The sequence below is a fragment of the Euprymna scolopes genome, unplaced genomic scaffold (genome assembly GCF_053919585.1).
Source record: "Euprymna scolopes isolate OS-2025 unplaced genomic scaffold, ASM5391958v1 sca685, whole genome shotgun sequence".
In the NCBI taxonomy this organism is placed as follows: Eukaryota; Metazoa; Mollusca; class Cephalopoda; order Sepiida; family Sepiolidae; genus Euprymna; species Euprymna scolopes.
The window spans coordinates 15,181-31,087 of NW_027633752.1; the positions used below are offsets into that span (position 1 = coordinate 15,181).

Sequence of the window (15,907 nt, forward strand, 5' to 3'; positions counted from 1 at the left end):
CTCCCACTCCTTCCAGCGACTTGCCTTTTATAATGTTTCAGGCACACCCAATTTGCATATACCACACGAGACTGCTTGAGATCTATGCATGACCGGAGGCTTTAAAAGACAACAGCCGACATCTTGGGCCTCTTTTTCTGTCATTCAGCCTGCTGCCGAGACAGATTCTCGCCCGTTTCTGAGATAGGTCCTCTCTATATCTATCACAGAAAGAAAATAAAATCAATATATTACGCTTACTAAAAAAAAAAAGAGATAAGTTGACAGGGGAGATAAGTTCTGTTGCTTATGTCACGTGACGAAAATTCAAAATGTCTGACAAAATTTATTTCCCATGTAAACTTAATCGAAAAGTTTTCCATTAATAACTATTTTTTCTACCTAATTAGTTTTTGTAATTTTTGGTTGGTTGGTTGTTTTTGTTTTACAGCATATCAACCCTTTTCAGGTTATTTAATGCCAAATCCAGTGATTTTGAAGAAAAGTTTTTGGATAGAATATATATATATATATATATATATATTTTTTTATTTTATTTTTTTTTCAAGTAGGTTTTTATTTAACCCATAGTTGGGACCCTAACAGGTACTACCACTCCGGGGCAGAATGGAACTGGGAGCAATGGCAATTAAAGGGTGGCTCCACACTCCCCAAAGCCCGCAAGCTGGGGCCTCGCCATCGGATATAGTTTAAGGTCATATCCAGGACCGTAATTTTTGGATATGTTACTATTTTTTCACATGAAATTTTTTTTTTCTTTTGTATAATATAGAAACGTTAAAAAAGTTAAATGGAAGTTCTTGCTGAGAGTGAAATACTTGGAGAAAAATAACAGCAGGCTATGTAACCTGGCCATTTTGCTCAAACCGTTTTTGTTGTAGTTCTAAACTCTCTCACAACCTCGTGCCATCTGATACCGTTAAAAAGGAACAAACAAAAATAAATCCGACTCGGCTTTTTTCTGTTTTCGCAAAAGCATCTAATACCATTACTTTCCGAACAATGCTTGTTTTGTTTTTTTTCTAACTGTTCATTTCGTCTGCCATGAGATTAACAAAACCCAGCTGTTTCTACATCAGCTTAAGACTTCAGACGTACCTCTCCACCGTACTGTATATCGATACTCTATGTCTGACTGGGATGACTTCCGTACATTTATATCTGATCTACCTCTGCATTCCATGTTTAAAAAGGATATGACCTCTATGGTATCAGACCTGGTTCCCCCTCGCCAATCTTTCACGATAAACACCCGTTTAGCTGAAACCACTGTCAATAATTTTCCCCACTCTTTATCTGTGCCAAAATCAAAACGTAGATTCCATAAACAAAGATTCTTTCTTACAAGTGCACGCTTGTGGAACTCTCTATTGTTTGCCTGTTTCCCACCTGACTACAACTTGGATGTCTTCAAGTCCAACATAAACAAATTCCTGATGAATCGCTCCCTTAAGTAAGACACTTTATCAAATCTCCATTACTAACGATTACTACGATACTATCCCATTGATTACTGTATATGCAATAACTCTTATCCCCGAGTGGCCTTCGAGCCTTGATAAGTGGTGACCACCATGTAAAAAAAAAAAAAGACTCGTCGCTACTACAGGCTCACACGTCCATTTCGCTCAACGTGCATTTTTCTTCTCTCCGACCACACGCTGTCTTTTTCTTGTCATGCAAGACCACACACTTGCTAATTTGCATACGTGCTCGAATGCTGCTGCTACTAATAGCTTTGCTAGCCAGCTATCCTTCGGCTGCTGCTGCTGTACTTTCCCCACGCGCTCAATTATAGCTAGCTATGGGATCTTCTAGTCAATGGGTTAGCCTTTTTTATGTTCACAGATTAACCTTTTCACATGGATGCTGGCTGGCCATTCCATTAAGTGGTTCTTTCTAATGTGGTCTTGGGAATGTCTATTTATATATTTTAACAGATGGACAGAATATGTGAGAATTGGTTTTCTGCGTGACTCACAGTCAGTTGAGTTTGTGTGCTCTTCACACGGCCCCTCCTGTAATTACCCAATGTCTTTCTAAAAAGAATTTCAACCAGAAAAATATCGGTGAAACCAATGCCAACGATAGAATCTTCAAATTCATACAATATTTGACGATGGTGTAGTAGAAACCCAAGAACTCTCATCTGTTCTTTCAATATGGCCAAACCCTTGCTTCACAATTACAGGGGGTATCCATTGTCTCCTGAGATTGAACAGAAGCTATTGAATTATTAAAGGGTAAATAGAGATGACTGACACTGCCTTCCCAAGGACACATTTTTCTCTACTGAAGTGAATGAAAAAATTTTATTTAACAGATAAACAACGGTAAGTCTCCTGCACTGTAACCCCAGAAAACAAGACCACTTGTAGGCCATGGATATCGACAATAATGCCTTTAGACAGGATCCTGGTAGTTGAGCAGTCCAGGATTTGGTAACATGACTTGCAACAGTACCGGATAGACGGGAGGTCGGAGACGAGTCATGCCATGTCCTAATATCTTCAACCCCATCCATATTGGATTTGATTTTTCTCAAAGTCGATGCTTGAAGTCGGCGGCTGAGGTTCAATCTTATTGCGGAAATTACCAATGCCATAGAGTAATGTTTTCTAAGAATCTATATTATTAATAAAATTCTAAATGTTTATTTATTTATGTGTGTGTGTATATATATATATATATATATATATATATATATATATATATATATATACACACACCAGTAAAACTTTCGAACAGATGCACCGAATTGAAAAATTCTTTTTTTTTTTCCCCTGAAAGGTGAGAGTCCCTAGATTGTCCTTATCTATATATGGTTCGTAACGAACAACGCCGAATCACATAAAAAGCCCGAAATAAGTGTTTTGGGGCCGTTTCGTGCAATTTTCAAAAAAGTTACCTTCCCATGTCAACGGAATTTAGCACTGTCTGTATACAGTCGCGGTAACATCTTTCAGCATACGGACAGGACTTGTGGCGCAATGGATAACACGTCTGACTACGGATCAGAAAATTCCAGGTTCGAATCCTGGCAAGTTCGTAATAATTTTAACCATCATTTACTCACTATCCTTACCCTTAGGGTATTTTTGTTTTTTTCAGTGACTTTGTTTTGTGCATATGGGAATTTCCCATACTCCGAGTTCACAAGGTAAGCGTTGATGGTAAGATGATGTTGAATGTACTCGATTTTGTGTTTGACTCGGCGTTGTGTGTGCTGGCGTGGCACAGCCGCTGGTATAAAATAATTATCTTAGACGATTCCATTTTGCATTAAATCACGCACAGATGGTTGATATGTTGTAAAAATATTGGGCGGATATTATTCTTCATTTGTCAAGACAAAATGGAGGACACTCACATGAATGCAAGAATAACGGGATTATAGATACAATATTTAAACATTTTTTTAGTGCTAATTTACATTTATGATCTGTTAAACTAAAGCATTTCAGGTGAAAACATTACGTAATTACGTAATGATTATAAATTCTAAAAATTATGAAAAATTAAAAAAATTACAAAAGATGGATTTGTTAACACAAATTTATCTACAATTACTTTCTGTCTGAAAATTGTGCATCCTTAATTTAAGTCAATTTATCATACCAATTTGGTTGCATAACATTTCCGTATTAAAAACATGATAAAACTTGATAATTCCATAAATTTTATTTCTACTTGAAATAGTTTTTCTGCTGGATCATTTTTTTGTAAATTATATTAATTTCACCATGACATAATGGTTTCATTCGAACTGCATTGGTTTAAAAGATCACAAATATAAATAAGCTTTTTTAAGAAAAAAAAAAAAAAAAATTATTATCTCAATTGAACGATTACAGTCAATGCTGATTTCAAAAACTTGGTTATTTGGTTAATAACTCAATTGAAGTTTTGGTACTTGTTCAGAATAACGGAAATTGAAAAATCAAATTGAATGTTATTTACTTAATTGTCATGTTGACATTAGCAACTTATTAATACATTATTATATTAAACATTTACTTTCATGATCTGACATTACTGCAGTTATCTCCCCTGCTTTCATAAGAACTATTGTTGATTATTATTTTAGTAAAACTTGCAATTTTCATTCATAATTAATTTTTCTAATCATTTTTCATAGTTTCGACATGATAATTAAGTAGATAACATTGCTTTTAGTTGAAATTCAATTTTTCGTTGTTATTTCAAACAAGCACCTAATTTCTTCGACTAATAGTCATATATATATATATATATTTTTTTTTTTTAACAAATAGTCAAACCAGTGTAGAATATTTTAAAAAGGAGTTAGACAAATTCAGAAATAATGTTAAAAATAAAAAGTTTGCCTTTGGGTGGGACACATGAAATTGAAAATTCAGTACAGATGAGGGTGGGGATTGCTTCACAATTTCATGTTCAGCTACCTTTACAGAGGGTATCCATTGTCTCCTGAGATTGAACAGAAGCTATGGAGTGATTACAGGATGAATTGAGACAATGGACACTGCCTTCCCTAATGAAGTTAAAGTGAATAAAAAAGAAAAAATTTCTTAACGGATAAACAACCGTAATATTTACAGATATTATTTAAAATTATATATAGTATATTAAATAATCACAGGCAACATGACTTGGAACAAATACATTGAGGACATTGCCAAGGCTGCTGCAAAGAACGTGGACTTCCTCTACTGTGGTAGAAAATTACTCACACCTAAGAATATCCGACATATTTATGCCACGGTTCACCCATGCATAGAGTATTGTTGCCACATCTAGGTTGGAGCACCTGCCACTAGTTTCTCACTCTTAGACAGAATTAAAAAAAGAGTCTAAAATCTTTTAGATTCCGCACTGTTGGGCAAGCTCCAACCTCTGTCACATCCCCGTGTCTGCTTTACAAGTATGCAAATGTGTTCTGATTAACTCGTATCAGTTATGCCCTTCCTCTCTTAACATACACACTCCTAATTAACTTTACAAGCAGCAAAATCCCCCCCTTAGGAGTTAGACAAATTCAGAAATAATGTTAAAAATAAAAAGTTTGCCTTTGGGTGGGACACATGAAATTGAAAATTCAGTACAGATGAGGGTGGAGATTGCTTCACAATTTCATGTTCAGCTACCTTTACAGAGGGTATCCATTGTCTCCTGAGATTGAACAGAAGCTATGGAGTGATTACAGGATGAATTGAGACAATGGACACTGCCTTCCCTAATGAAGTTAAAGTGAATAAAAAAGAAAAAATTTCTTAACGGATAAACAACGGTAATATTTCTAACAAAACTGAAAACTTCGTGGTTGCTTTTTGCCATCTTTCCGTATAATTTATTCTTAATATTTCTCTTGAAATAATTCATGTTAGAGTTTTTTCTTTTGGTATGTTTCTGGATTTTTGAGATGATGATTTGATTATTTGGATTAATCGAACTAATGTTCTCATCTTGAGTGTTATTTGCACAACATTTTAGTTGATGTAACCTCCGATCTCCTTCAGGTGTAACTTGTTGAACTCAGGAATCTGCACGGACCATGGCATAGTGGATATAGTGCTTGGTAAAATTCAGTTACAAATTACACTCTTCTGCAGGTTGAAGGTTCAATCTTCAGTGCAGATGATACAATTGCAGAATTACTTAGGACTTCTACTGTCATGGCTGACAAAACAAGAGCATGCTGCCCCTGCACATTAAATAAAAGGTTCCGTTTGAAATTCCATGCAGATTCCGGAGTTCGACAAGATACACCTGAAAAAGGTGAAAGGTTAGATTGAATAAAACGTGAAAATGACGTTCAAGGTAAGAAGAGTAATCTGAAGAATCCAATACAAACATCTTTATTAAAGAAAATGTTTTGTTGTAAAAATAATTGTCATATGTAAAATAGTTTAAATAAATAAAAAAACAAAAGTCAATGTAATTAATTTATTTAAATTTGTAACAATTTAATTTATTAAAATAAAAAAAAATGCAAAGTTTTTTAAAACTGTTTAAGTCAACAACAATGACGATTTTAGCATCAGCTGTTGATTTCGATTTTTGAACAATTTTAAATGGCTAAAATCTTAATTTTTTTTTTTTTGCAGTCAGTGAGATCAAATAAGTAATTTTTCTTTGTTTAATTTCCAAAAATCAAATTAAAAATCTCATTTTTTTTAATGAGCTTTGAAATTGACAACTTGTGTCCAAACATAGGTACAAGTATATTAATGTATTAATATGTATGTTATTTTCACGTATGCTTTGAGAAAAGTGTTTTCAGGGTTATAGCAAGTATAAGAAATATAAAAAAAATGTTTTTAATTAAAAAAATATTAAAAATAAAACAAATCAAAGACAGCTATACACTTTACACCACGTATAACCCTGAAAATATTTGAATGTAGATAATTTAAAGTTGTATAAAAAGACATATTTCAAAGAACCTGAAATATAGTGGAAGAGAAAAAAAAAATTGAAAATTCAAGTAATTCATTTTTTTTTTTCTTTTTTCAACATTAAATAAAAAAAAAAGGTAATAATAAAAATAATGTTACAACTCAAAAAGGTTGATTTTTGGGGGGAAAAAGGGGGGGGGGGCTAAATACATTTGCTAGTTTAAGTAATGCTGAGCAAGAGAAAAAAATATATAACAAGGAAATCAAGAATACTAGTCGAGGATAAAAAGAAACTGAAATCGAGACAAGCTTCTGTTGAAAAATAGGAAAAATAAATCAATGATATGCAGAGACACATAAGACAAGACATAAAAATGATATCCAAAAACAGAAATTCATAAAAAACACTATCCCCCAGAGAAATATTTACAGATATTATTTAAAATTATATATAGTATATTAAATAATCACAGGCAACATGACTTGGAACAAATACATTGAGGACATTGCCAAGGCTGCTGCAAAGAACGTGGACTTCCTCTACTGTGGTAGAAAATTACTCACACCTAAGAATATCCGACATATTTATGCCACGGTTCACCCATGCATAGAGTATTGTTGCCACATCTAGGTTGGAGCACCTGCCACTAGTTTCTCACTCTTAGACAGAATTAAAAAAAGAGTCTAAAATCTTTTAGATTCCGCACTGTTGGGCAAGCTCCAACCTCTGTCACATCCCCGTGCCTGCTTTACAAGTATGCAAATGTGTTCTGATTAACTCGTATCAGTTATGCCCTTCCTCTCTTAACATACACACTCCTAATTAACTTTACAAGCAGCAAAATCCCCCCCTTCACTGTTGAGGCCTTTAGATGCCGGAAAGTCTTCTGCTCTAATAGTTTCTTCCCTAACATTGCTAGACTTTGGAATTCCCTCCCTGTTTCCCGATTGTACTAACCTATGGAAGTTTAAGTGCTCAACTCTCCACAGTCCCCTATTAGACATGTTCCAAAATAGTAGCCTCTTATATTGCAAGTGGCAATATGCCTTGATTGGGGTGGGAAAAAAAACTTAGAAAAGAAAAAAAAATTTGCACTCAAAATAATATTTTGGTGGTGTACAAAATCATTTTGGAGAGAAGGCCAGATTTTTCGTCAAAAAGACAATTTAGCATTTCCAATTCCCTTGTCCTTTGGGCTTGGGAAAGCTAAAATCAATTTCTTTACTCAAACCGTCATACGCTTACACACTGACAAAATGCAACACACACACAATGGTGCCAAGATTAAGCTTATTTGCTTTAACAACCTTCTCAATCACTGATTGCCATTGCTAATGATACACTGCATGAAAGGTAATTGCCAAGGATGCCGCAAGGAAGGTGGACTCTCATGCTAAAAGGCTATTCACACACGAGAGTATCCTGTATCTCTACACGGCCATGGTTTGCCCATGCATGGATTATTATTGCCACATCTGAGCTGATGCATCTGTCACTAGTCTCTCGCTCCTAGACAGGGTTCAAAAAAGAGTCGCCAACCTAACAGGTCCTGAACTGATAGACTGCATTTATCCCATCGCCGAAACACGGCATCCAAGTATTTCAATAGTGAATACTCTGATGGACTCCGAGCACTAGTATCCCCTCAAAGACAACACCCTCGACAAACCCAACAAGCAGCAAAATCCCACCCCTACATTGTAAAGATCCTTAGATGCTGTAAAGCCTTCTACTCTAACAGCTTTTCCCTCAGACTGCTGCACTTTGGGAATTCCTTCCTGGGCCCATGTTTCCCTGACTTGCAGAATTTCAAGTGTAATGTGAACAGACATCTTGCTACCCAACTTCATAGATAGTATCCCTGTAAATCTGGTCCCAATTAATAGCCCTTCACGACTAAGTGGTTCTGTGCCTTGTTTGGGGTGAAACGTCAATAAAAAATAAATGCACACACAAATTTATCAGTAAAATTTTTTTTTTTTTTTTTTTTTTTAGCAAAACCACCACAAATTTTCTAATTCCCTTGTTCCTTTGAGCTTGGAAAAGCTAAAATCAATTTTTTTTTACTCAGTCATATGCTTACACACTGACAAAAAGTCACACACACACACACACACACACACACACACACACAATGTTTGCATATACACACATGCTTCATTTCAATACAAAAAAAAAAAAAATTTTCTGACTGCATTTTCTACATTCTGAAAACACATTTCGAATTGGATGATGAGATAAGTCCTTTAACCCTTCAAGGGTGTGGGGTTGCTGCATTATTTCATGCAACGTCTTGGCCAAGAATGGTCTGGCAGCATCCATCCCTCTCCGAACTCATATAGAACCTGATATTACAAAATGTTCACCCATTTTAGTATTGGGCAGGCATTGCTTAACTTTAGTGATCTAACGGGAACCAGTGTGTCAATGTGATTATGCCGTACTTCAAATTAATAAAAAAAAATTAAATTTACTAAAAATTTTTTTTCAACCAATAATTTTGATATATATAATGATATACTGCGCGAGTTAAACGTGTTTAATTTCTTTAATTCAACATTTAATAACAATTCAATTGTCGCACAATTTCTAAGATGCAACAAAAAACATGTCTACAAGATACAAACTCGCATTTCTGGAAAATTTAACGTACAAGCTAAAAAACAAGATTTATGAGGAGAGATTAAAAAATTTTTTTTTTTTTTTTTTAATTCTTGAGATGTGATATTTCTTTGTTCTTTTACAGAAAATACAGTTGAAGTTAATACGCTCCAGATATTGTATGTATTTTTTTCACCCCGCTTTTTTGATCTATTCAACTTCATAAAAATCAGCACATCTCCTTTATCATTTACGGAGTGATGGAACGATTCCAATACAATTTCTAATTACATCCTAAATTCCTAGAATCACGCAAAAAAAAAAAAAAAAAAAAAAAAAAAAAAACATGGAGGAGAGAGCAGATATTCCTAATCTACTTTTAAAAATGTATTTTTATATTTTTGTTTTCATTTGGCAAACTTATTAATGTTTTCCTTTTCTGAATCGCATTCAAGATTTTGATTAACTTATTCTGAAATTTTCATTTATATTTTTCATTTGTGCCATTTTTGCCAGGCCATTTGTTTCCGGTGACATTTTTTTTTTACATAAATTTGTTATTTATGATCTATAAATTTTAGTTTTAAAATCAATAAATTGTTATCATTTCATCAACAGAGAATGAAATTTTTAACAAAAAAACAGTAAAGTAATAAATAAACGAATTGTTTTGAAAATCAGAAATTAGTTCTGATTTAGTTAATTGGCCCAGCACTAATTATGTCATCTCACAATGATTATGAAAACTAATTAATATTGTTAGCGAATACAGTTATTAGAAAAAAATATATATATACAGGTCTGCATTAACAAGAAAAAAGAATCCGCATTCATGCACACAGTGTGTGTGTATATATATATATATATTTTTTTTTTAAATTGAAACGGGCGTTGTTTTTAATCCTTTGCTCTTGAGGTTTAATTTTTTTTTTTTTTTTTTTTGTAGCATATACAGCCGAAGATATGTTGGTTTAAAAAGAGAAAAGTAAATATAACCAAAGTTGATAGAAGATCTATTATTTATCATTTTGTTTTTTCTTTTTATAGGTTTTATTATTATCAGTTTTTTTTTATTTTTTAAATCAAATCTTGGTATAAAGGGTAGCTACACTAGTATTTGTTATTTTTAAAGCTTATCTTGTTCAACCAGTGATATTATTAAAAAAAAAAAAAAAAAAAATTAAAAAAAATAACATATATATATATAAAGTCCCCAGGATCATACACTACATGGGGGCCACACATATATATATATATTTTAACTTATATTTAGCTTCACAAAAATGAAGCCCGACAAAAAAAAAAAAATAAAAATAAATAAAAATAAAAATAAATAATAATTGCATGTTTGTTTTATTATGAAATATTTGATTTTTTTTTTTTTTTTTTTTTAAAGCTTGACTTTTACAGACTGAAGTATGCATTTAAAAAAAAAAAAAAAAAAGGGGGAAAAAAATGGAAAAAAAAAAAATCAAAGTTCTATTATTCCTCTGGATGCATGTGGGGGGTGGGTCGAGTGAATGAATGGTGTGACTCCTACTAAACAAGGCACTGAAGTGTAACTACAAGGTTAGGAAGAAAAAGTGTTGGTGAGAGGATGAGCAAAAACAAAAAAAAAAAAATGAAAAAAGGTTGGGGTTAATGAATGATTACAGGTGGAAGGATAAACGAGTCGGGTTTGTGGGTTAGGGATGTCTTAAGGTGTGTAGATTGGCAACCGTTCGAGTTTTTCTCTGTTGGCTTCAGTGTCTGCTCGTGCAAGATAGAGAGAATGGCCGTAGCCGCAGGCCACACCATGAATGTATATGCCATCAAGGGTCTTCACTTCTTGGGGGACTGTGGAGGAATGAGGCTTATGGTCACCATAACCCTACAAAAGAATTCAGATTTTAAATGATGCAGTAAGAAAATAAAAGCAGTAAAAAAAAAAAAAAAACAGCAAAATTAAAGGAAGATTTACGTGTATGAGTAGTAATCCTCCCCTACCAACCCAAATTTTTTCTATTTTCTTTTCAATTTTTTTCACTAGATTATTATCAAAACGGACACTAATTTACCAGATGATTAAAAAAAAAAAAAAAAAAAAAGTCAATCTTTATGTATTTGTAGAGGGTGCGTTGCTTATATAGTAAATCAATCACCCATTTTAGAAAGGTCAAATTTAGCACTTTTTTTAAGCAGGTTGGCCTTTTTAAATTTGTTTTTTCTCCAATTATTTTATATAGAAATATTTATGGTTATCTTCAATTTTTGTCACCAGACATTAAAGGTTTTGCCTGGACACCCCCACACCCCCTTAAAAAAAAAAAAAAAAAAAAAAAAAAAAGGGGGGGGGGGGGGCAATTTTCAAGTTTTGTGTACACCAGAATATCCACTAAAAACTTTTTAAAAGTTTATTGTTAGGGGTATCGGGGTCTGCTTTTAAAATTGTTGCCAACAAATAGTTCTCATGATATTAAGACTTTTGTTATCTAGTGTAGTCTGTATTGTTTTCACTGGCCGCCATGTTTGTTTTCGTGTGCATGCATTCAATTTGAAAAAAAAAAAAAAAAAAAAAAGTATAGGAAACATGAACAGAGTCGAAAAAAAAAATATATATAAAATAAAAAAGGAAAAAAAAAAAGCAGAGTTTTTTTCTCTTTTCTTTATATTTTCCCTCAGAAAATAAAAAAGAAAATAAAAAGAAAAAAGATAAAGATAAGAAAAAAAAAATCTGAGTGTGGGTAAAAAAAAAAAAAATCTGAGTGTGGGTAAAAAAAAAAAAAATCTGAGTGTGGGTAAAAAAAAAAAATCTGAGTGTGGGTAAAAAAAAAAAAATCTGAGTGTGGGTAAAAAAAAAAAAAATCTGAGTGTGGGTAAAAAAAAAAAAATCTGAGTGTGGGTAAAAAAAAAAAAAATCTGAGTGTGGGTAAAAAAAAAAAAAATCTGAGTGTGGGTAAAAAAAAAAAAAATCTGAGTGTGGGTAAAAAAAAAAAAATCTGAGTGTGGGTAAAAAAAAAAAATCTGAGTGTGGGTAAAAAAAAAAAAAAAAAAAAAAAAAACTGAAAGAAAAGGAAGATTTATGCACCATTTGACTTGCGCACTAAAATAATGTTATTGTTTAGAAAGACATTCTTAACATGCGGAGGGGGAAGGTGTTTTATAACTATTATGTACTATTACTTAACAATTTAATAAAAAAAAAAAAGATACCCTAAACCTTGAATTTAACTTGAAAACAGTATTTTAAAAATAGCGCAGGTCAAATAGTGCGTAAACACTCATTTATCGCCAGCAAGGAAGGGGAAGGATTATTGTAAAAGAGAAATAGATTCAATAGAAACTGTAGACAAAAAATGAAATCAATACAAACCAATTCTCCATAAGTTGGACTTGGTCCCCAACTAATGACACTTTCATCTGCTGCAACCACGATACTCTTGTTACTGAGATAAGAAAGAGAATAATACTCATTGATAGCGACAACAAAACATTCGAAATTCAAGATACACAAAATCCATCTTACAAATATTTATTTGTGTGTAAACTTGATGACATACATTTTACGATGTATCGCAATTGTTTACAAATAAAATCACTTTGGAAACAAAAAAAAAAACAAAAAAAGGTCATCTTGTTCACAAACAATACTAATACTTCAGTCAGTTGCTGCTACTGTTTACCTGAATATATACTGAATTACCTCCTTTAGCATTACATGCAAAGAAATAGTGATTTATATCTTTATCATTACATTAAATCTAAGTTAAGAAACATATTCCTCAGTTTGGGGATTGAGTTGTGCTTGAAGAAAAAAAAAAAAAAAAAAAAAAAAAACATTTTAATTGTTCCAATTAGTCGTAATTTGCAATTAACTCACCCAAGTGAATATAATTTTTTAGCATTCATCTTATGATGCTTCTATTTCTCTCTCTAGCCAGCAATCATTGGGGGCCAGATCTGTGGAATGTAGAAGTAATGTGGGGTACAATTCATGTAGTTTTGCCACATGCAATAAACTTGACAGTGGTGGAATTTTGGTGGAAGGACATCTTTCTTCTTCATTAATGGTTGTGTTTTTGTCAATTTTTTTTTCTTTCAAACGCAACAATGTTAGATTCATCATGACAGATAATAATTGATGAAAAAAATACCTTGTGCATCCCAGAATGCAGTGGCCAAAACCTTACCTACTGATGTTTGCATCTCGGGTCTCTTTAGACAGCTTTCACTTGCTGTTGTCCACTCAGTTGATTTGACTCTGGGATCAAGTGATGGATCCAAGTTTCATCCATTGTCACATATTGATGCAAAAACTCCTTTTTGTCACATTGAAACAGCTGACAGCACTGAACTGTCAATGAGTTATTGCTTTTGATTAACCTTGAACGTTTATAATTGAAAAATGGGGTGCTTATTTAGAATTATACATAAAAGAAAAAAAAAAAAAAATCTTTATGATGTATTGAATTGTCCTGAATTTTCCAAAAATCACAAACTGATGAAATAATTTGTTGTTGTTTTTTTTAAGAAAATCACATTTTACAATTTTTAGTGATTATTAATTTTTGGCAGCCAAAGTATGGTCCGTAAATCTCGATAGTCAAATTGAATTGTCCGCCCTTGAATTTTAACACATTCTGTAAAACAAGGTGGCTCCTTTATCATAAACTTTGATTTTCTTAACAAAAAAAAGATCAATTTACATGATTTTTAGAATATGACATCTTTGTTGCGTGACAAGTACATACATCAAAGATTTGTCTGTATTTTTTTAAATAAAATTGAATTCTAAATAACAGCCACATATGTTCATGTAAAATAATGAATGCAACATTTTTGATATCTTCAATTTCTCTATCACATGAAACTTAAATCTACAAATGGCTGAAACAAATTTGTGAATATTTTTTTGTTGTTTTTCACAATAACTTTTTTTTTGTTGTTTTTCACAATAACTTTTTTTTTGTTGTTTTTCACAATAACTTTTTTTTTGTTGTTTTTCACAATAACTGCCAAATTTGGGCAAAGCTGAATGTTCAGCATCATTTGTGTCTATATGACTACATTTAAAGTCAGCGTATTATCTCTAAACTGTTGTTTCCGAAGGAGAAGTGTCTGAATAACACTTATTAAGCCACGGCTTTGTTTTGAAAATAGTAAGTTCAAAACTTTAAGTTGTAAACTAATAATCTATCGGACTCCCATTCGAATGGCATGTCTCAAAATTTAAGTACTTTATAAAATTTATGTAGATTTTTTTATGCTACATGTACCCCCCCCCCAAAAAAAAAAAATTTTTTTTTTAAAATTACATACCAGCATCCAACACTCCTTACTCTCCAGCCAGATAAATCTTGGACCAATTTCGGATACATGGAAGCTTCACCAGTGGATTTTGTTTGGCCCCAGAAAAATAAACTGCCTGAAAAAAACAAAAAATACAAATTAATTTCTTTGTATTCTATTATTTCCGAGTCTCTAACAAATATTTATTACATACAAGCTGAAATATATATTTTTTTTTACTAGGGTGTCATCACCTGTCAAAGCCAAAAGTTCACTTGAGACTAGGATAATGATGATGGTGATTGAGCAGAATTGGATTATTTAAGAGGGCAGAGATTTGTTTACATTGGAATTGAAGACAGAAGCAACCCCACCGTATTGTGTTCCACAGACTGGCTGTTCGATGAAAGTCTCACTTAGTAGAGAGAGAGAGAGACAGAGAGACGTTTCTTCTATGTATATTGTTTCAAGTTATATTTTTTTTATTTAAAGTTAATTTTAACTTTAAATTAAAAAAGATATTCAGATTTACAGTGGATATTGGCTATGAATTAATTGGAACACTCAAGAAAAAACAAATTGTCTAGTTTAGAACCCTAAAAAAAAAAATAAATAAATAAAAAGATACAAAATATAAAACAAAAAAAAATCATAAAATTCAAGTGAAATTGCTTGCTTTATCAGCATGGTCATTAAACAAAGAAAAATATTTTATCTTTTTTTAATCTACCTATTACTACATTTATGAATTTGGTGTATCTGCATGGACATGAAATAATTTGATTGGCTAAATAATCAAAGAATAAAATCTCTAAAAGCTTGCAGCCTTACTGAAATGCTGTTATTTTAAACATGTCCAACGATCTGTTATTGTTTCATTATGACTACGTTTGAAATAGGCACATCTTTAGAAGACTCTTCGTCACATTTTAAAAATTCAGCACCATCATTCAACGTGCAGATAGATTTGACCATCTTAAAATCAATCCAACATTTGTTCCTTGGCGGCAGATTTGTTGCTGTTAAAAACTGAATGGAATGCAGTTTATTTTACTTACCTAATTCAGTGAGTGCAAGACAATAAGTTGAACCAGCAAAAATATGAACGGCTCCTCTGGTTGGTCCATCAAAGAATTTGACTTGTCTTGGTACCATTTCATCTTTCGGTTCAGAATGGCCCAACCGTCCATAACCGCCAAATCCCCAAGTATAAACGCGTTTCTTAGAATCGAGTGCAATCTGTAAAAGAATATTTTCAAACAATTTTGTTAATGTTGTACACGAACATCAAACAATTTTGTTAATGTTGTACACGAACATCAAAGGTTTTAGCCTTTCGGCTAGTCTAGTCTAGTGAATGACCCCCACTTTGTTTTTTATTTTTTATTTTTAGCCTCTTGGCCTCTTCATCTTGGAAGAACATCACCCACTCTCCACCTCCCCCCCTTTTCTTTTCTCTCACATTTAGAGATTGACCTGCTTGTTTTCGGTTCAAAACAAACAGGAAAACAGTGGGCAGTCTATTATTTTTAAAGGGCTGTGAGGATCTAATTAAAAAAATTTTTTATTCTTTGTTTTTCTTCCCTATTCTACGATTCTCACCAATTAAACAATTGTATACAAACACATTTATTTTCAATAAAATTTTTAACGATTTGGG

At 32.5% G+C, this 15,907-nt stretch overlaps 1 protein-coding gene and 1 non-coding gene across 2 annotated transcripts; one reads left to right on the forward strand and one right to left on the reverse strand.

Moving 5' to 3' along the window:
• The first annotated feature begins 2,976 nt into the window (after nucleotides 1-2,976).
• Trnar-acg (transfer RNA arginine (anticodon ACG)) lies at nucleotides 2,977-3,049 on the forward strand. Its single transcript has one exon. It is a non-coding gene; the product is annotated as a tRNA-Arg (tRNA).
• Nucleotides 3,050-5,911: 2,862 nt separating this feature from the next.
• Nucleotides 5,912-15,506, reverse strand: LOC145275238 (protein RCC2-like). The gene is made up of 4 exons (XM_080127660.1): nucleotides 15,306-15,506; nucleotides 14,278-14,383; nucleotides 12,332-12,404; nucleotides 5,912-10,849 (listed from the first exon to the last, which is right to left on the reverse strand). The coding sequence occupies exons 1-4, from the start codon at nucleotides 15,400-15,402 to the stop codon at nucleotides 10,676-10,678; spliced, it is 450 nt and encodes a 149-aa protein (XP_079983786.1). The 5' UTR covers nucleotides 15,403-15,506; the 3' UTR covers nucleotides 5,912-10,675.
• Nucleotides 15,507-15,907: the final 401 nt, after the last annotated feature.